Source organism: Saccopteryx leptura, chromosome 12, assembly GCF_036850995.1.
Source record: "Saccopteryx leptura isolate mSacLep1 chromosome 12, mSacLep1_pri_phased_curated, whole genome shotgun sequence".
NCBI classification, from domain to species: Eukaryota; Metazoa; Chordata; class Mammalia; order Chiroptera; family Emballonuridae; genus Saccopteryx; species Saccopteryx leptura.
In genome coordinates, this window is record NC_089514.1 from 19,352,237 (window position 1) to 19,374,605 (window position 22,369).

General features: G+C 39.9%; 1 protein-coding gene across 4 annotated transcripts in view; it reads left to right on the forward strand.

Annotated features, from left to right (window-relative positions):
• Positions 1 to 1,156: 1,156 nt before the first annotated feature.
• The window catches only part of TMEM196 (transmembrane protein 196), a 53,101-nt gene continuing 31,888 nt past the window's right edge, over positions 1,157 to 22,369 (forward strand). For 2 of the 4 annotated variants that reach the window (XM_066353859.1, XM_066353863.1), the window contains exon 1: positions 1,157 to 2,013. In XM_066353859.1, the coding sequence (XP_066209956.1) occupies positions 1,849 to 2,013 (165 nt within the window). In that variant the 5' untranslated portion in view covers positions 1,157 to 1,848. The remainder of the gene's footprint in view (positions 2,014 to 22,369) is intronic. The other 2 variants (XM_066353861.1, XM_066353864.1) reach the window with 1 other exon arrangement.

Below are 22,369 nucleotides of genomic sequence, written 5' to 3' on the forward strand. Positions count from 1 at the left end.
CAAGTCCTAATCAAATTTTAAAAAATGGAAACTGCCACTTATGCTATATAGATTATCACTCAGCTTTAGTGTGCTCATTGTTGGGGCTTTAAAATAAAAGCTTCTAACCAGAAAGGTGCCCACACTGCACTAGTCGGCATGTATTCAGAGGTCATGATACCCTGGTCTTGTTAATGTCTCCTAATTCAATCCTCCTTTCTTCTATGTTCCTTCAATCCATTTTCAACTTGAGAAAGAGGATTCATGCCCCAAATACCTTCTCACTCCCCCCTTCCTGGGTCTCCTTAATGGAATACCTTGTTATTTTTCATGGGGTAAAATCAGAGACATGAAAACAGGGTCCCAACACAGTGATCTGCAGACTTCTAGTGTCCTGGGTGTAACAGATACAACACAATAATGCCCAAGTCAAGGTTGGCACCTGCCTAATGATTTTGAAGGGCAGACTGTCATAAGCAGTTGTACAATGAGCCAGAATTTTTGTTTTTAATAGTGTCCTTTGCAATGTAGTGCTTAAATGTACACATCTCTTGAATTCGAGTTAGAACACAAGGTCCCAGTTCTACTCGGTCTGGCAACGTCCCAGGATGTGTAGCAGTGCTTCTGGGGGACTGCAGGGGTCTTTTGGCCACATCTGCAACTAAGTGTGTCCCCAGCCAATTGTATGTCCCTCGCCCCGAGACAAGGAAGATGACAGGGGAGTAGACGCGCCTTATAAGCAGTCTTGAGTCTACCTCTTCCAGACAGAGGAGTGCCTTGGTGAGGATCCTTCAGAGTCCCTAGTGAATTTGGGAGTCTGGCCTTTTTCCAACCCCCTGTGCTCTCTCTGGCCCCCTTTTCCCCACTGTACCCCCTCCCCACCGGACACACACCCAGAAGTAGGCATCGCTTTCCCTCCCACCTGGGTAGAAACCCAAGAGGGAGCGAGTGGGGGAGATGCGGAGGTGGCGATGGCTCGTGTTGCTGAGGTTAGGTCCCCAGGTGAGACCAATTAAGGGCCAACCAAGAGTACCGGTTCTGCCCCCACAAACAGACCAAGCTTTTCTGTCTTCCACCAACCTCTTAAATCCCAATGAGGTCACTGTGATGAGAGAGAATCAGATCAAGGGGGGGGGGGGGGGGAGAAGAGGACGACGACGACGAGGAGGGAGAAGGCACCCAGACGAGAAAGGGCCATCAGACAAGGTCGCTTTTTCTGGCGACACCGCCACTGCGAGGAGCGTGGTGCTGAATATCACCCGCCCGCTCAGCCTGGGGACCGAGGGACTCCCAGGAGCACTTGGCGTCCACGGAAACAAAGGCGAGGAGACGAGCGGGAGCGGGAGACGGAGGCTCGGAGCAGTCTGGCTCTGCGTCTCCAGAAGCCGCGCTCAGCTCCTGGGCACCGAGAGGAAGGGGAGCCCGGCGCTCGGACAGGCTCGGGCGCGCGCGGGGCGCCCTGCGGAGACGCAGGACGCGGCAGAACTCTGGACAGCGCCTCGCGGGCGGGACTCAGCTCCGGGGCTGCTCCGGCTCCCCGGCTCCTGTCTGGGAAGCCCTGCGACCGGTTTCCTCTCCTCTCCGGGACTCCGACCGACCGACCGCCGATCCGTCTCCCGAACCGTCTCCGGTCCCTGCCCGAACGTGCCAGGGGGGGCGGAGCGGCCCTTCTGCCTCTGGCCCGCTCAGGGAAGAGGGTCGCCGGTTCTGCAAATCCAGTCCTTGCGGAGAAGGCTGCACTGGTGAAGAAGAGAAAGTTTTAGGGTCTGGCAGAGGGAGGAGGAGGAGGGGGTCAGGAGGAGAGCGGAAGAAAGAAGGTGGATGGTCGGTTTCCTACTCTGATCTGGAAGGAATGATGACCGAGGAAGGATGTGCACCAGCGGCCAGATCATTGGGAGCCTGTTGGTGCTCTCCGTGCTGGAGATAGGGCTGGGGGTGTCCAGCGTGGCCGTGGGGGCGGTCAGCTTCAGCCTGGCCCTCCGACAGCACAAGCCGCAGCTCGGAGACTCGTCCCCGGTATGGAGCGGGGTGTGTGTACGTTGAGCCCTTTCACTCTCTTTACCTCTTTAAGGTGCTGGTCAGTATGCGTGCGTTGGTCACCCCTCCCTGGGGAGGAGAACCCTAAATCTCCTCTGGCTAGGTTCACGTTAGCGGGCTATAGCCCCTTTATGTTGTCTTTTTATTTAGCCCAGTAATTGTTTCTTTCTTATTTATTTCCTCACCTTGGCTTAAGACCAAATGAAATGCCTTTGTTTAAAGTTGGGGAGGGGGCATTTTTTTCACTACTGACTGCCCAGTAGAGCTGATTAGGGGTCACATCTGTCAAGGGCAGACTCAGCCTCTTGTTTCTTGGACAAGGGAAATCAGAATGAAAGTGTTACATCATTTTCTCGTATCAAGAACAGGCGAGGATAGAGTTATGCATTTATTTCTAATGACACTAAAGGTAACACCAGTATGACGAAAAGAAATGTGGTTTGAGTGTGAAAGGAGCATTTTATCCCAGAAAACAGAGCTCTTCGTTTTTCCTTGCTAGCTTTCTGTACTTCACGTCTAAGAACTCTTTTGTAAGTTCCGGGCAATTAGTTGAACAACAAATGGTATGGTATTTAACAACATTCTAATTGAAGAATAACTCAGCTCAGGGAGTGCCTAATGTTCAGAGAAAATGTCGTAATTTCCTCTGGGTCAGATGGCTGCCCCAAGGAACTTCTTATTTACTTACTTAAGGTGAATTGCCAGGAAAGCCTTGGGGACCCATTCCTTCCACCAAGAATCAATAAGATAACTCAGCCCTCTTCCTAGTATGGACCCAACTGTGAAAATCAATTTTTGTTCTTTAAGCTATATTGCTGTGTAGCTCAACCTTACTTTAGATAATTGAATAGGATGTTATTCTATCACTCATAATCAATAAGTATAATAAAAAATCATGTCTTAGTTACTTCTGCTTTATGTTACTGAGGAAAAAAGTTATCATTTATGACTTCAATAAAAATTATTCCAAAGTAACTCATCTTTAGAGGGAAATTCTAGCATTCTTAAAACTAGTACAATTCTGCTTTAGAAAATTTTTTTATTATTTTATTTTTCCAAAGTGAAGTGAATGCTTTTAAATTGCAGGAGTTAAAAGAAAAAAGAGAAATGGTCTTCAATCTTAATATTGAATTCTTCCAAGAATTTATAAATTTAATAATAAGTTATTACCAACTTCTGAATAATTATCTTTTTCTTTATTATGTAATTTTATTAATGCATATTTTAAATTTAAATATGAAAGTCTAAAAAGGCAAATCTTAAATCTGATTTTACATCTTATATGTAGTAATGATTATTTTTAGAGTTGTGGTTATTATTTAACAGAAGTAGTCAGACTCTAAAACTTCTGTCAGACACTTGTCAAAATGAAATGTAATGTCCACATTTAAAGCAAAGGAAGGCAAATGTGATCTTTTGATGGCTTATAAGAGAAGCTTCAAACATTTTTCAAATCACTTTCCCTCTGAAATTTGAGAGATTAAGTTAATAAACTTAGGTTGTCTCTAAATAGTATTAAAGTATCCCATTTATCGCTAAGAATTAAAAAAAGAAGTTACATTTGCTTGACATCATGCAAGAAAAATAATTAAATATTTTTATCTCTTTTCCTAGATCATTTAGTATTATCTAGATGAGTTGTCATATGTATATGTACTGCAATTGAAATTTTTGAATCAGCTCAGTGAAAAACAAATAAAACAATAATATAGTCATTATCTTGAAGAATTATTTTCATCTTTAATTGGTTCTTGCCCAAAAAATTGACCACTTTTATAAACTCAAGTTAAAAAACAAGTTTGTGAGGAAATCAATATCAAGTTGTAGTCATTATTTATCAAATTATAAGCTTGCTAAATTGATTTTTTAAATTATTTTCCAGAAGTAATTTGTGGTACAGTCTGAATTATCTCTTAATTCTGTCAATGATGAATTCATATAACCAACTTTATAGAGGGATTACCATGTGCAGGCATTTTACTATTTTACACAAGGACTACTAAGATGAATCAGAATGCCTAGTAGAGGACATATGATGGGTACATTACTAACTTTATCAGTCACAAGTTACAATTTGGCCTCAGAGAGATACAGGGGCAGATAAAGGGAAGAGTGGTTGATATGGCCAATGAAACATCCATGGGATAACTGATATGTTTCTCTTGATCTTGCAAGTTTATTGGGACTTGGAATTAATGTATCATAGAGCTAAGTAATGTATCACAGTGTGAAATCTGGAGTCTACCTGGGTTACAAATCCTAGATCGGCCATTAACTATCTGGATGACTAGCCAAAGTTTCCTCATTCATTGTGAAATAGTGTTGTTAGACGGCACCAATGAAATAAGGTTCTTAGTAAAAAGTATAGCATGTGGTGAACACGAAAGAAACACGAGCAGCTAATACTGGGTGCACAGACTGGGAGAGAGGGTGTGTGAAAGGAAAACTTTTGAGGCAGCACAGATGAAGGCAAAAACCTGGGACAGAGTGGGTTTTGTTCCAGGAAGAATAGGCTCCTCTCTTTTTCTGGGGCTTGGGTATGTGAGAGAGAGATAAGGTTGGGAAGAGAGGTGGGGCCAGATCATGGGAGGTTCCAGGTCAGTTCAAAGCAATGGATTAATTTCATTATATTTATCATCATCATCATCATCATAAATTCTTACTTCCCAAAAAGACTCCAGGGAGATGCAGAGGAAAACTGGACAGAAAATTATGAATCTCTCTGGTATTTTATGAATGAAAAATCTGTATTATTTATGAATACAGGATGGTATTTTATAATGATCTGTCAGGGTAATCATAGTCTGTGATCAGAGTGTGTTTTGATTAGTGCCATGAAGTTTCTTTCAACATATTAATTTTATTATCATAAGATTTCTGAATTAAATTTTAGAAATCAATAGAAATAAAAACTGTACTATCAAAAACACTTTTTATACATAGAATCCAACATCATAAGCTTTTTATCTAGGTCAAATGCACTAAGAATTCAGATAATTATTTTGATTATATGAATCTAAAACATAAAAATAATTTAAAAGATGGCTTAAAAATAAAATAGTACTAAGATAAAGGGCTTAAAATCCATGAGATGGATGCTTATACAGATTATTTCCAGTCACTATTTCATAATCAGGCAAAGGGTACTTCTGCAATCAGTTTAAAAGATATAGGCATTTAGAAGGGAAAGAAATCATTTAAATATAATTTCATAGAGACAGAGAGCTATAAATGCTGCTATAGTATTTTGCTTCTTCTCGGTTCTTTGTTATAGCTGATGGGCCTCCTCGTTAAAAGCAAGAAAGAAGATATAACTGTTAGGTAACAATGAATGAACCATTCAGTCAACTGCTTTGGAAAAGACATAGTCATGTGAAATATAATTGATGTGTAAGATTTATTAACAGGAAGTTAAAAGGCTATGTTTCCAGGTGATAGTCTCTCTTCTCAGTCTCCAGTGCATTATCTATAATGGAAATAGACTATATTTACTAGCACACAGATGAATGGATCCAAGAGAATCTCATTTTGTTGTATGCTGATGCCCAGAACAACATCTGATTCTGAGCTGCAGTTAATATATCCCATGCTAAATTCCATCTACATATATCTAATAATCATGCTACATATTAAATATACTAAAAGAACTTTCTAAGTCTTGTTTGTCTAACATATAAACATAGTCTTTACAGTATTCAAGTTTTTTTCTTATCTAAAGCATATAAAATTTGAGTAATTTTTAAAATATATTTTTTATTAATTTTTTAAATTTATTGTGTTAAGAGGGATTCAAGAGTCCCAACAACATGCCCCCCATTACACCCTGTTTGCCCCCTTCCCCCTGAAGTTTGAGTAATTTTTATTGCTTATATTTCAGGAGCATACTTGATTTGTATATCATACCTTTATCTACTTATTAAACCCAATATTTTAGGTGAGTGAAATGTATAACATAATCGAGGCACTTACCTGTGGTGGGGATTCCTGATTCACATGGCAACAACTCAGCCAATTTTAAGACTATGATGAAATTCACCTACTGTACATTCTGATCCATATCATAGCAATTCAAAAGATGTGCTGTGTATAAATGATATCTGCTCCAAAGTATTATTTTTAATATTTAAATCTGTCCAATTACTTAAGGAAAATAAAAAGCAAACAAATAAATCCCTCAAACAGTTACTGCAAATGAATCAAATTTTAAGCAAGTGTGTCTCTGACCAGATAATGCATCCTTATTGGTCAGAGTCAAATATATAACGTAGGGATTCATATCCTTTAGCATGAAATAAGAACACTGCCTCAGCCTAAGAAAACAATGCCAAATGTATAGCCATACCTCATTTTAAAATTAATTTTAATTACGCAAGTAATTTGTAAATAAATTCTCATTTCAAAGGGTTCAAAGTGATGTTCTTCTTCCTACCATGTCATCTAAATTAGTCCCACTTATAAATTTAACGTGTAATCTCATAGAGATTTCACCATACATAAATAGTTGTAGTCATCATTCAGACCAATTTTGATCAAGTTTCTGGATATAATAAAGCCTATTTATGGACTCCTGTAGAGCCCAAATGAAGACTCTCTTTCTTATCTGATACACACTTGCTATTCTCAAGTGCGACCTGTGATTGACTGGGATTAAGTTAGGGCAATAAGATGATTGACAATTAGATAAGTTTGCAAAGCTAAACTGCTAGTAAATGTAGTTATTGTTCAAGGAAACTATAGTCATCTTCAGTCATCTATTTGTTGACAATTTCTTTTTTTTTAACTTTATTCATTTTAGAGAGAGGAGAGAGAGAGAGAGAAGAAGATGGGGGGAGGAGCAAAAAGCACCAACTCCCATATGTGCCTCGAACAGGCAAACCCAGGGTTTCAAACCAGCGACCTCAGTGTTCCAGGTTGATGCTTTATCCACTGTGCCACCATAAATCAGGCTGTTGACAATTTCTTGATACAAACAATCTGAATAAAGTCAAAGCCTTTTATTTGGATGTTTTTGCCTAAAACGTTCAAGCTGGCTTTCTGCATTGACTTAATTATTAGTCAGATCATCCAGTATGTGCTTTGAATATGGCCAAGCAATTTAACCTTTTCTGTATACTTAGCTCTCAGATAATATTTAACTTTATTGCTAGATAGGCACATAGCCTAGCCATCCCAACTGAAATGCTTGCTTTTCATATTCAATAAAAAACTAGAATAGATATAATGGATATGAACATATCCACCAAAGGAGAAAAAAAAACTCAACGATTTTATGTTCAAATAATGTTGGGTCATTCAGTAGTGGAGTGAAGTTGCTATTTACCTGATTTAGGGGCCAGTTCACAATGCCATGAGCCTCTATCAACGGCAGCTTATTTCCATAACTGGCTGGCCTTCAAAAACATATTGGATGAACATTCATTTGTGGTATTGACAATTTGGGGGAAGAGCATAACTTCTGTCCCTTGGAGTCTCCTGGAGTCTCTGGTTGTCTTCAACTCTGTGAGGACAGGTCCTAAGTCATAGACTCAAAATTGGCATGTGAGGCCTGACCTGTGGTGGCGCAGTGGATAAAGCGTTAACCTGGAAACGCTGAGGTTGCCGGTTCAAAACCCTGGGCTTGCCTGGTCAAGGCACATATGGGAGTTGAATGCTTCCTGCTCCTCCCCCCTTCTCTCGCTCTCTCTCTCTCTCTTTCTCCCCTCTCTATAATAAATAAATAAATAAATCTTTAAAAAAAAGAATTAAAAAAAAAATTGGCATGTGCCCATGAGTTTATTTTATTTCTTTTCTCTTCACCAAATTTATTTTCCATATTTTAAACTTTGTTATGTTTTCCCCATGAATCAAGTTGTAAGCATTGTGTTTGAATGTTGTCCGAATATATTACAATGCCTGTTAATATTACTTAAAGGATATGAAGAAATCTTAAACATAAAAATATAAACAAAATCATGCAAATTGGGATAATCTAATTTATAAAATTACCTTAAGTCAGGGGTAGTCAACCTTTTTTTTTTTTTTTTTTTTTTCTTTTTTTTTCTTCTGAAGCTGGAAACGGGGAGAGACAGTCAGACAGACTCCCGCATGCGCCCGACTGGGATCCACCCGGCACGCCCACCAGGGGCGACGCTCTGCCCACCAGGGGGCGATGCTCTGCCCCTCCGGGGCGTCGCTCTGCCGCGACCAGAGCCACTCTAGCGCCTGGGGCAGAGGCCAAGGAGCCATCCCCAGCACCCGGGCCATCTTTGCTCCAATGGAGCCTTGGCTGCAGGAGGGGAAGAGAGAGACAGAGAGGAAGGAGGGGGCGAGGGTGGAGAAGCAAATGGGCGCTTCTCCTATGTGCCCTGGCCAGGAATCGAACCAGGGTCCCCCGCATGCCAGGCGGACGCTCTACCGCTGAGCCAGCCGGCCAGGGCCTAGTCAACCTTTTTATACCTACCACTCACTTTTGTATCTCTGTTAGTAGTAAAATTTTCTAACTGCCCACTGGTTCCATAGTAATGGTGATTTATAAAGTAGGGAAGTAATTTTACTTTATAAGATGTATAAAGCAGAGTTACAGCAAGTTAAAGCATATAATAATTGCTTACCAAGTACTTTATGTCAGATTTTCGCTAAGTCTGGCAGAATAAATCTTTATAAAACAACTTTCTATAGTTAAATCTATCTTTTTATTTATACTTTGGTTGCTCCACTACCACCCACCATGAAAGCTGGAACGCCCACTAGTGGGCGATAGGGACCAGGTTGACTACCACTGCCTTAAGTTATATAAAACTAGTTATTGAATTATAATTATGAAATAGATCATACAAAGGCCCTGTGTAATGTATATAAAAAGTTTAAGTTATTTCAGAGGAGGTGAACACAATACATTGTACAGAGGTGTTTTGTAAAATTGGGCACCTGAAACCTAAATAATCATATTAACCAGTGTCACCCTAATAAAATTCAATTTTAAAAAGTTACCTTAGTAAGTAGAATGTTATTGACACCATTATCTATAATTGGATGTTCAATATTGGTTGCATTTTCCTTTACTTCCGTACAAAGTACAAATCATCTTAAATTTTTTATATAAGTTTAAATTTTAAAATTTATATATTTTATTGTATTTGGCTAACATAACAAAAATTTGGGTTCAGGGGATAAACTCTTCAGATTTTCATACTGCTGTCTATGATATATCTATTTTATTTTGTTATAAGGACTAGTGATTATAGGCCCTGGCAGGTTGGCTCAGTGGTAGAGCGTGGCCTTGCTTGTGGATGTCCTGGGTTTGATTCCTGGCCAGGGCACACAGAAGTGCCATTCTGCTTATCCCCCCCCTCCCCCCTCGCTTTTATCTATCTATCTATCTATCTATCTATCTATCTATCTATCTATCTATCTATCATCTATCTATCTATCTCTTCTCCTCCCCTCCTGCAGCCATGGCTCAATTGGAGAGAGTTGCCCCCAGTGCTGAGGATGGCTCCATAGCCTCTGACTCAGGTGCTAAAAAAAACATGGCTCTAGTTGCAACTGAGCCCCAGATGGGCAGAGCATTGCCCCCTAGTGGACTTGCCAAGTGGATCACAGTCACAGTGCATACAGGAGTCTGTCTCTGTTTCCCCTCCTCTCTATAAATGTAAAAATAATGATAATGATAAAAATAATGATAATGATCATATCTAAGATGTATTTGGACAATTGACACTTAAGTATATGCAAATTCAAAAATGATACATATTTGAAGTCCCATTTACCCAAATTCACAAGTTCAGTTATAATTTTCTTTGCCACTGTTGGAGCAGACATAGCTGCAACAGAAAACAAATAAACAAACAGAAAAAAACCCAACTATTTAATTAACATACTCAAAATATTCAGCAGATTATTTTTTAAAAAGAAAAACTATCATAAAGCAGAATTGGAACTAAACTCAATGAATAATGAATTAAAGACAAGAAAGATTTTATTACATGAACATTGAGGAGGATATAGGAAGGGAAGGCAGTCTGAGCATTAAGGTTGATTCTTTTTGTACCATGAAAGATTTGGGTCTTGAACCAGTGGGAATAACTAAGATTTTTGGACTTGGATTCATTTAGAAGGGCTTGGCATGCCAATCAGCTACATGTTATGTTTGATGATTTCTTCTGAAATTCATTCTTGTATATCATTGGTTTCATTCAGTTACTTTATAGCTTCCAAAAAAGTTTCTCTTAGTACCTGTTGTGCGTCCCATTTACCACAGTGGGGGATTTATTTCCTCCTCTGCCTTGAGTGCTTTCAGTTGAATTTCTTTGTTTGCTATGGTTGCCTCTTACGCCTACGTTATCTGCCAAGCCACCAGGATGGACTGGTGCGAATGGAAGACTGCTTATCACATCAACATGTCTGTTGTACATATTATCCTCTTGGTACTTTATTTTTCTGTGAAGGTGATTGCATTTGTGAGATGTTGTGGCTTTATGGATAAAAATGTACATTTACCCTCTTCCATTTGAACTTTTGAAAATTTCAAAATTTCCTGGAGTGGAAGAAACTTGGGATATGGATCTTGCTTTATTTCAGTGTTCTCTTTGGGGGTAGAAAATAAGAAATTGGTTCTAGCTTAAAGGGGGAAAAAAGGGACACTGCATAATTAGCAGGGGTTTCCATGGACAAGGAAAAGAGAGAAATATAAATAGAAAAGTGACTTCTTTTAAAGATACACACTAGGTTAAAAATGCAGGAGAATTGGGACAAAGGAGAGCGGAGGCCATGGAGGAGATGGATAAATGTAACAAGAGCAGAAGGCAGCCAAAGAACTGAGTTGTGAAATAGTGCGCTCAGAGTCTGGGACCACATGACATATGGCTTACGGAGATGGGGCGAAATCAGTGGTGAGGTCAATTACAAAGGCATTTGATGGGCCTGAGTTACATGGTCTGCACTGAATTGGAATGAGTCTAAAGAAGGGAATGACATGACAGTGTAGTGTCAAGGAAGGGCCATGGACAACTGAGAGAGGTCTCTGTTCCAGTCTCACAAGCCACTTGCTCCTCCTCAGTTCTCTTTCCTATAAGATTTAGTCAACAAATATGGATTCCTCAGCTAAAATCTGGGCTCTGAGTTAGGCTCTGAGGATTTAGCTGTAAGTAAAATAATCATGATCCCTGATCTTCTGAAGCTTAATTTAAAGAAGAATATAGACAATGAACAAATAATGCACTAATTAACAGTTACAGGTTGTGACATTAAACAGGAGAAGTATAAACTTATGAAGAATATAATTGTTATTAATAAGAGACTCAGAAAAGCATCTCTAAGAGAGCAGTATTTTCTGAAGGATAATGAAGCATTCCATGCATGAAGAGGATTAGGAGCCTTGCCCCAACCAGAGGGAATAGCACGAGGAAACACCCTGACAGGAAAAGCCTGATGTGTTTGAGAGCCTGAAAGAAGACCAGGGTGACGAATATGACAAGTGAGCAGGAAAATATAGAAGGCACTGACTGAGGAAGAGAAGCAAATGGGAAACAATCAATTAAGACACATGCTTACAGTGCTAATTACAATTAGGGGAACTTAGGGCTAGAGTTTAGAAAACATTTCAGGAACAAGTTAAGAAGTCACAAGTCTAGTTAATAGGCTACTAGGAGGTAGGATACAATGGTTACATGGATAAGAGTGAAAGAATAAAAGAATAGAGAAAGCACAGATATTTCAGATACAGAGTTGACAAGACTCTGTTTGATTAGATACCATTGTAAAGTAGTAACAATAAATATCAAATTTGGGGATCCAGCAACTGATAGGATTCCATTTACTCTTCTGAGAATTATACGATTAGAAAAGGAAAAACTGTGTGTGTATATGGGGAGAGGCGTAACTGAACAAGGGGAATTGATTTGTGATCTGCTAAATTAGAGGTGCCTGTGGGATCCCCAGATGGAGAGATGCTGTGGACTATTGGATGGGTCCGGAGTTCAGAAGCCAGAACTGTGCTGGAAATAGGGACCTGGGAACAGTCTATAAATACATGAAACACATGTAAAGTTGTTTAACACCACGTGACTGATTGAACCACCCAAGACAAAGCCTTTAGTTGCTGTAATATTTAGAAGTTGGGTAATGATGAGGAGGTAAAAAAAAAGAGACAAAGAATTTGTGACCAGAGAAATGCATTGGAAACCGAGAGATAATGGTGTTTACAATAAGAAGCCGAAAGGAGAAGGCTTCCGTGTAAGATGAGGACTGAAAGTTGGCAGTCATGGCTTACCTGAGCAGGAGTAGGGAAAGTGAAATGATGGGCGAATAAACAAGCCTGAAGTCTGCTAAAGGAAGAGGAAGTAAGAATATGCAAATCATTCATTGTAGATGCCTTGTTTGTAGTGAAGGGAATATGGATCTGTGTATAGAGATAGAACAACTTATGTAAAAAGATTTGGAATCTAGGGAGGTTTTTATTTTTAAGGGAAGTTTTGGAACACTTTTACATGCTGACATGAATAATGGAGTAGAAACGGAGAATATAGACAGAGAGGAAGTCTTTGAGTAGATGAAGGGTGATTGAATTTAGAGCTGAAGTGGAGGTTTCATGTTGATAAGTTTTATCTTTGTCTGTTGTAGAAAATAAAAGGAGGAGCAAGACAAATATGAGTAAAGTTGCAGAGTTTTTCACACTTATGAGTGGGTGGTGAGAGGAGTCTATGATTGGTGTTTTTTTTTTGTTTGTTTGTTTAATCTGAGATCTGTTGATAGCTAAGGGTAAAGAAGAGATAGAAGTTTGGTTTGAGGAGAATTTCATTAAAACGCTTGCTCTTCCTGTTGGTTGAGAATTGTAATTCGCACAATAAAAACTGGATACAGACCTGAAAATAATTTATTCCAAACAGATAAGCAAACTGGAGGCCAGAGGATTAGCATGGCAGATATAAGAACGAGGACAAGAGTCCACTTCCCAGTCTGACACTATCTCCACAGATGCCTCAGGATGTTGACTATCCTTAAAATAAGTGCTCAACCAAAAGGAAAATGCAGTTATCTGGATATGGATACTGCCTCAAACTGAATAAGAATGATCTCGAATTACTGGCGCTGCTAACCTATCCTGGAGATATAATAAGCATGTGAGCAGATTTTAGTGGTTCCCTTCCAGTTTGGAGTTGCAAGGAAACAGCTCTCTACAGAAATAGTGCTGTGTTCTTCATGGCGCTGTTCCAAAGCAGCTAAGAAAATGAAGCTAATTTGAAAAGTTTGCTAATATTTACAAACCCACAAGAGCTAGTGATCAATTTTGGTAAGTGCATTTCCTTCAAGAAGACTTTAAAGATAGATTTCAAAGCTCACGTATCAAGCTGTACACATTCAATGAGCCTGGACAGGGAATGCCAAAGTCTGTAGCTCTGAGTAGTTTCTGTCTGAGTGCTTTCTTTTTCATTCAAACATATAGGAGTCAGGCCCTGGCAGGTTGGCTCAGTGGTAGAGCATTGGCCTGGCGTGCGGGAGTCCCAGGTTCGATTCTCGGCCAGGGTACACAGGAGAAGTGCCCATCTGCTTCTCCAACCCTCCCCCTCTTCTTCCTCTCTGTCTCTCTCTTCTCCTCCTGCAGCCAAGGCTCCATTGGAGCAAAGTTTGCCCCGGCGGTGAGGATGGCTCTGTGGCCTCTGCCTCAGGCACTGGAATGGCTCTGATTGCAGCAGAGCGACGCCCCACCTGGGCAGAGCATCGCCCCCTGGTGGGCATGCCGGGTGGATCCCGGTCGGGCGCATGCAGGAGTCTAACTGCCTCCCCATTTCCAACTTCAGAAAAAAAAGAAAAGAAAAGAAAAGGAAAGGAAAAAATATATAGGAGTCAAAAATAACAGTCAAATTTAGTATACAATTTGCCTAAATCGGCTAAGAACAAATATGTTTATATATATTATGCCTTCATCTAGTGCTTGAAAAAATTGTCAACATATTTTATGTAAAGATAGATGCCTTTAAAAGGTTCACATGAACAACCCAGAAAAACAAACAAGGAAAAACTCAGAGCCACAGACAAATAATAATGAGCTGGTCAGGAAAATCTTTGCATGCTTTGCTTACCTAAGATATGAACAAGGGATGAGGAAAGCCTCTGGCTTTGTGGCTGGTAGAGACCCAGAGGTAGCTGAGTGTAGAGCCTTTCCCAAACAGGGTGACTAAGTTACCTGCTCCTGTGGCACAAGCCGTTCAACCTTTATTTTTTAAATGATGAAATCAGTTCTTGTGTGATTTTTTAAAATGGGAGGTCGAGTGTCATTTGACAAGTACCACAAGTGTTTGGGAGAGGAGAGGCTTTTTCCTACTTCTACAGACCTGAACTGCATTCATTCATTTATCCATTTATCAACAAATATTCATCTGAATCTCTTCTATGTATGAGGTCCCGTGTTAGTGCTAGAGTTTTAAAGATTAACAAAACAAACAAGAAAACACACAAACCAAACCTGAGTCAAAACCTTTTGCAATGACAGGGAGATAATGAATAATTAGCATAAAAATGTTATGATCTTGCATATTAGGCACTTGAATTCTTCTAAGTGCTTTACACCTGTTATTTTATCTAATATTTACAGCGACTCTATGAGAAATGTACTGTTATGCATCTGATTAAAGAGAATACTGCAGTCACATAGTTGAAAACCTTTCTCAGAGTAACATATCTGGGAAACGATGGAGCCATGATTCAAACTTAGCCAATTTGACTGTAGATCATAAAATAAATACAAATAATGTAGACAGTAATGCGTGCTGGCCCCAGGAAGGAAGCCACAAAGGAAGATGGAGGGGGAGACAGATGACTTCCTGGAGAATGTGTGGTTGGGACCAAGCGTGGGAAGATGAAGTAGAAAGGGACTGATGGGAGGTGAGGAGAGAAGGGCATTCCAGGTTGGCGGAGGCCTGATCCAGGGTGAAGGCATTGAGAATGGTAAGAACATTGTTCTCCCAGCACAGGGTGTGCAGGAAGGAGAGAGCCTGGACAGGCAGTCTTGACCTACCTGGGAGGAACCTGAGCACTCTACTACGGATTCTGAATTACATACTTTTTTAGAAACAAGGTCCTAAAAATGCTGTAAAGGCTTTGAGGATGGGAGTAACATGAGTCCATGTATTTTAGAAATAGATACTTGTTCAACAGCGTGGAGAATGAGAGCCAGGGGGCTTATGTGCATCTTTCATGTTATAATTTAGACTCAGAATGAAGTGTCAGTCCAGTGGGAATGGAAAGAAAAAGGGCAGATTTTTATGAACCATCCATCTGAGCCCTGATGACAGGCCAGAGAGTTTGCACAGCCATTGGGGAAAATGAACAAAGGAGTGAGGTGCTGGAAATCATGCTTAGAATAAAGTTAGAATGGCATTGGGGAAACTGAGGGCAGGGAGACTCTATGATTACCCAGGTGAGGGTTGGCGAGGGCCAGAATTAACTATGATGGTCATTGTGGATGGAGAATTAATGGCACCAAGTAACTGATTTGATGGGAATGATATGGAAAGGGAGGAAAATCAAAAGTGCCTCTGAGTTTGGAGAGAAGAATAGTAAGAGTAATAAAAAGGAAGAAAGTGGTGGCCCTGGCCGGTTGGCTCAGCAGTAGAGCGTCGGCCTGGCGTGCGGGGGACCCGGGTTCGATTCCCGGCCAGGGCACATAGGAGAAGCGCCCATTTGCTTCTCCACCCCTCCCCCTCCTTCCTCTCTGTCTTTCTCTTCCCCTCCTGCAGCCAAGGCTCCATTGGAGCAAAGATGGCCCGGGCACTGGGGATGGCTCCTTGGCCTCTGCCCCAGGCGCTAGAGTGGCTCTGGTCGCGACAGAGCGACGCCCCGGAGGGGCAGAGCATCGTCCCTGGTGGGCGTGCCGGGTGGATCCCGGTCGGGTGCATGCGGGAGTCTGTCTGACTGTCTCTTCCCATTTCCAGCTTCAGAAAAATACAAAAAAAAAAAAAAAAAAAAAAAGTGGTGAGCAGAAGCAGATTTTAGAGTTATTCCGTGAGTGTTTGGAACCGACAACCTCCCCGTGGATCTGATCATTGACTACTGAACTTCCGGCTGTGAGCTCAATGAATTGCAGAATGACTGTAGGCTGAGCTAAAAATAGACGAAACTTTCGTGATGACCAACATCCTGTGTTATTCTCTGGTCTCTTGGAACATGGACCCATTTTAGTCATGACCTTTGCTTTGAAATATCACATTCAGAGGCAAGTAATATTGATAACATTTAAAGGACTTCCCTCGTATCAAATAGAAGTTAATATGTTTGATTAGTACTTTCTAGAATGTAGTCCACTGATCATTGTAGCTCAACATATAAGGGCCAGAAGTTGGACAGAATAATAAGGCCCACGTCCCTGGGTATATCTTGATTTGATTTGATGTCAGACAACCCACCTCCATGAAGGAGGAAACATGAGCAAATATACTCACAGATGGGCAGAAAGCAAGATTCTGTAAATGAGAAAAAAAAATGTATAAACTATTTTTTTAATTTGTCAGGAATTCAGACACTAGGCTGTACCCACCAGATGTTCAAAAATATTATCCAATTTTTATGATAATTATTAATAACCCATTTATATGGCCTGTTGGTTATTAAAAATTATGCCAAGCTCATCATGAGCATTATCTCAATCCTTCTAATGACACCATAAGATAAGTATTGGGATACTTGTAGTAGAATATTTATTTGACAAATGGGGAAATTGAGATTCAGAGAGTTTAAGTAGCCGCCTGAATTTCCACTGATATGTTGCATAGCCAAATTTACAACCCATGCATTCCTGACTCTAAAGTCTGTATGCTTAACAGTTATACTATCCTACAGTTATACTCTCACCCATCCATTGTTTAAAAGCCCTGGCAATAAAGAACAGTGCTGGTTCTACAATCCAGACCTTCGTGGACAGCACCCATAGATTCATCTTTATGCAGAGGAAGAAGTGACTTGAAGCGTAAATCTGGCTTCTCTAATGCTTCAGGGGAGCCAGCAGCTCAACCTGAAAAGCCATTGCTCATCCCCTTCTTCCCCTGGTCATCTCGTCTGCTGGCTGCTGGACAGCCACCAAACTGTCAGGGGAGAGGGTCTGTGTTCGCTTCCAATATTTATGTTTCCTCTTCATGTGATTTAGCAGGAGAAAAATGCCAACCAGCTTCTTCCTAGTTCTGGACTAAAACCCCAAATAACTGTGATGTTCTTTTCCTCTAACCAGGTGCTCTTATTTTCTCCTCGGAAATCAGAGTAAAACTTCAGATTGTGTTGCATGTTTAAACATTCCCCTCAACTGTTCCAAGTATTACAGTTACTCCTCTCGGACACCTTTGGAAACCAAGCATTATTCAAGGAAATGAGCATTGGAAAATTGTAACCTTTAAAACAAATATTTTAAATGACAGAATACATGATATTTCTTCCATTCAGAGATTCTGAGGCTGCATTTTGGGTATCAATTGCGCAAGCCTCCCTTTTATTCTGAGGGAATAATGCCAATTTTAGTGAGTTCTGTCAAGTGTAGAACAATCTGTAAAGGAAGGGAATTGGATAATGAATGGTATTTGTTTGTAGACTTCTAAAAATTGTAGATCCCATATATTTTAATCTCTGTTGTCCTCTTGTGGAGTGGAAAATGGCTTGGAATATTCAATACCAGAAGGCCACTGCTTAAAATTACCTATCTCTCAACAGCAAATATCCACTAGTTTAGCACATGTGTTAATTCTTTTGAGATACAAATATGGGTAAGGAGGATGAATGTTACAGCAGACATAGTGATGATTAAGGACCTCAACGATCTTAAAATTTGCCTGAAAGAAAATCTTCTCTTGACTGAAAAAAAGATCTGCCAATGTATTGATTTGCTTTTCAGGCAATTGCATTGCTGACACTTTTTTTCTTTTTCTTTTTAAAAAAGTTTTATTTATTGATTTTAGAAAGAGAGTAATGTGGGGCAGGAGAGAGTCGGAAACATCAGTCTGTTCCTGGATGTGCCCTGACCAGGGATCGAACCAGCAACCTTTGCATATTGGGATGATGCTCACTGAGCTATTTGGCCAGGGCACTGACACTTTTTCTTAAAAGAGACTGAAAGAGAAAGATAAAAAAGAATTCAAGACTGATGATGAAAATGGCTGAGAAACCAGAGCATGTTAGTCCAAGAGAAATCACAGGGTTAAAGGTGTGTTTGCATTAAAGTATGGATGATAGGTAGATACCACAGGGATAAAGGCATCGGGGTTAATGAAAGGAGGAACTTTCTGATAATCAGAGTTACTTACAGATGAAAAGGGCTGCCTTTCTTAATGGATAAGATTGATCCTAAACTGTAGACTCGTGTCAAGCCAGAAATGCAAATAATATAGTGATATTATTGGTCATATTATGATTGCACAATCCACTAACAACCTAGTTTACTAAGGAGAATTGTTTGTGAATGTTGTTTATTTGGAAGCAGGAACAGGGAGTAGGAGAAAGGAAGGAAGATAAATGGAAGAGAGGAATCTGGAGGAGCTGTTAATGAATACAAGGTTAACTCCCAAAAACCCTTGACCTTCTCTTTCATTGAAAACAGAACCTTCCAGGACATTAAGCAATGCCCTGGATTACTACCAAGGTTCTGATGTACACATAAACAAAGAAATGATGTTTTCCCCATATGGATACTAATTTGTGTGTGTGTAAAACCCACCCAAGTTATACATTGGAATTTAAATGGATGCCCTTTGGGGATTCTGTAACTTAATTCAAAAATATATTCACATGGTGGGAACTTAAAGCCAGAGAGGGAAATATTTTGATTAGTTCTTTCCATATTACATTTTATGTTCTCTGTTTTTAAGAGTGGTTGCTTCTGCTAGCTTATTTTCCATCTTGTTCATATTCATTAATTCCTCTAAAGGCTAAAGCCATAACCAGTGGCTTATATAATGTGTATAAGAAATAGTAAATGAAATATTCTATTACATAAGTTTACTCTAGAGAACTGGGAAAATAAAAAAAAGAACAAAAACAACACTGAAATCACCAATGATCCCACCACTCAGAGATAATCGTAGTTAATAATTTTTGCAACATAAAAACAATGTTTTACATATTTTGTATTCTGTTGTTTTGTTAAACTTAAAATAGTGTTATAAGCATTTTATCATGGCCTAATGTCTTCTAAGAAAACATGATTTTAAGGATTAAATTTTAGTTATTTAGTCCAATCTTCTTTCAGTTTGTTCCATATAGTTACTTAAAACTAATATTATCTATACCTCTTAAAAAATATTTGTCTTTGCTGAGTTTAGTAGACCAGTCTAACTTCTCACCTACTTCAAAGCTAAACAAAATGTATTCTTTATCAAGATAAACTCATTTCCTCTTGTCACTACGTTGGAGAGTTGAGCATCTTTAGAATTTTTTTTTTTTTTTTTTTTTTGTATTTTTCCGAAGCTAGAAACGGGGAGAGACAGTCAGACAGACTCCTGCATGCGCCCGACCAGGATCCACCCGGCACGCCCACCAGGGGGCAACGCTCTGCCCACCAGGGGGCGATGCTCTGCCACGACCAGAGCCACTCTAGTGCCTGGGGCAGAGGCCAACGAGCCATCCCCAGCGCCCGGGCCATCTTTGCTCCAATGGATCCTCTGCTGCAGGAGGGGAAGAGAGAGACAGAGAGGAAGGAGAGGGGGAGGGGTGGAGAAGCAGATGGGCGCTTCTCCTGTGTGCCCTGGCCGGGAATTGAACCCGGGACTTTTGCACGCCAGGCCGACATTCTACCACTGAGCCAACCGGCCAGGGCCTTCTTTAGAATTTTGATATTTCCTTTCAAGCTTGAAAATTTGAAGGCTTCTATAACTACTTCTTTCCTTAGACATGGTAATATCATTATCAGGGAGTCACCATGAGACAGTGGAGAGTCCGCACCCTGTAGAGTCAAACAGTTCTGAATTTAAATCTTGAGTCTGTCTTTTATTAACCCCATCCATGTATATATTGGACAAGATCACTTACCTTTCTCTAAACCTCAGTTTCTTCTTCTGCAAAATGGACTTGTTTTATCAATTGAGACAACATGCGTGAAGTCCCTTGATTACTGGAAACCAGTGGTAGTCAACCTGGTCCCTACCGCCCACTAGTGGACATTCCAGCTTTCATGGTGGGCAGTAGCAGAGCAACCAAAGTATAAATAAAAAGATAGATTTAACTATAGTAAGTTGTTTTATAAAGATTTATTCTGCCAAACTTAGCGAAAATCTGATATAACGTACTTGGTAGGTAATTATTATTATATGCTTTAACTTGCTGTAACTCCGCTTTATAAATTTTATAAAGTAAAGTTACTTCCCTACTTTATAAATCACTATTACTGTGGAACCGGTGAGCAGTTAGAAAATTTTACTACTAACAGAGATTCAAAAGTGGGCGGTAGGTATAAAAAAGGTTGACTACCCCTGCTGTAAACCAGTACTAACAAGTTAATACTCAGTGATTGTATCTTCCCATCTGTTTAGGGCTTGATAAGTCCTCCTATCTATTTTTATCAAGCTGTCGTCACCATGTTTTGGTCTGCCACACAATGAACACCTCAAAAGTGATAAGGTTGAATAACAGAAACTTCTCTATTGTAATTATGTCTGTCTGGTCTTTATTCTACTTAGGAGAGTCAGGAAGGCATCATCATAAATGCATGGGAGAAGAATTCATAGAAGTAAACGTAACACTTTAAAAGATTGATTAATTGAAGGAAGAAATCTTTTGAAAGAGCACTTCTAGCTGGAAATAAAGACCAGACCAGTATTTTAGTGGTAAATTGAAAAACAATCCTTTAAATTAATTGGTAGCTACTGCCACCAAGTGGTAGGAAAATACTGCTTTACAGACTGGCATCCATAACCTTCAGGGGAATAAGCTCCCTTATCACAACGTAGTCATTACATGGTGGACCCACATATTCCATTCCTTCCCATCACGTCATAACCACCCAACCTCTGGTCTTCATTAAAGGGAGTGCTGTCTTTGATTTCTGTTACCATGCTGCCAAAGTATCCTCCTGTGGAAAGCAAAACCTTAGGGCTATTTTGATGTTTGCCTCAGAAGCTTCCTTTAATACAGAAAGAAAAAATAAATAAACCTAACTGCAATGAATGCTGAGAGAATCGGTGGGAGTGATAATGATGGGAATATCCTAATTTAGTTTGGTCTTTAGAGTTAGAAAGGCCAATGTTTAAATACCAGATCTGCCACTTACCAGCTGCATAATGTAAAAAGATTGGTCTTAGGATCAGTTTTCCCAGTTGACTATGAGAAGTAAATTAGAGGATGTATGTAAAATGTTTAGCCCAGGCCCGGTCTCTAGCAAATGCTCAATACATGTTAGCCCATTGTCGTTTTTTTTTTTATGACTATGCCTATTATACTATGTTTCCATTCCCTAAATTGTCATTATAATAATTATTGATAGGATCCAACCCAACCCTAAAGAGGTACAAACTAAGACGGTGAAGTCACCGCAACAACAAATTTGCCAACCATTAGAGGGACGTTCTGTGATTTCTCTAGTTCCTAGGAGAGAATTAACAGGGGGAAGCAGAAATGAAGACCCGCCCTAAATTCTCAATCTGATCTCGCGGTGGTTTCTTCCCACAGAGGATCTGGGCAAGGCAACCAAGTCCCCTTTCAGCTCCCCTTACAAGAATATGAGTGAGTTAGTTCTTTAGAAAGTGGCCTACAACAGAAAGTCCATATATAGATGCCAGTGATCATTTTCTACACTAGGAACCATGAAATGTCATCTATTATTAACTTTAAATAAAAAGAAAGGTAAAAATAGCAAGGCTGTGTCTGCAATTACAGTGATCTGTTACCTAGCCTTCTATGTTTAGTAGCCTCAATTAGGCAGTATGTCCACACATTTTTACATCTTCTTGACTAATTTATGATCACAATAATAAATAGCCCAGGATACTGAGGAGCCTAAAATATCTTCAGTTTCATCAGAGACAGATTGCGTGGTGCCACATGTCAGTCACTGAACTCCAGTTCTTCAAAAATGGATCACTGAGCCATGGGGTAAGTTACTCTCAACCAGAATGTCAGTATATTTCACAGGATCTTATTTTAATCCCTTGTCAGAATTATAGCCTGTCTTCTGCACCCGAAAACATGGTCATTCAGTCACTCCCCAAACACTTGCAAAGGGACCACATTCACGGTATGAGGAAGCCCAAGCTCCTTTGTGGACAGGTCTAGTTATTAGAAAAGCATTCCTAGTAATGGGAGAAAATCTCCCTCCATGTAATAACTCTTATGCATTATTCTTAGTTCTAGAATTCAATCCAAATACAATAATCAGCATTTTAGACTCCCTCATACCCCAGGTAGG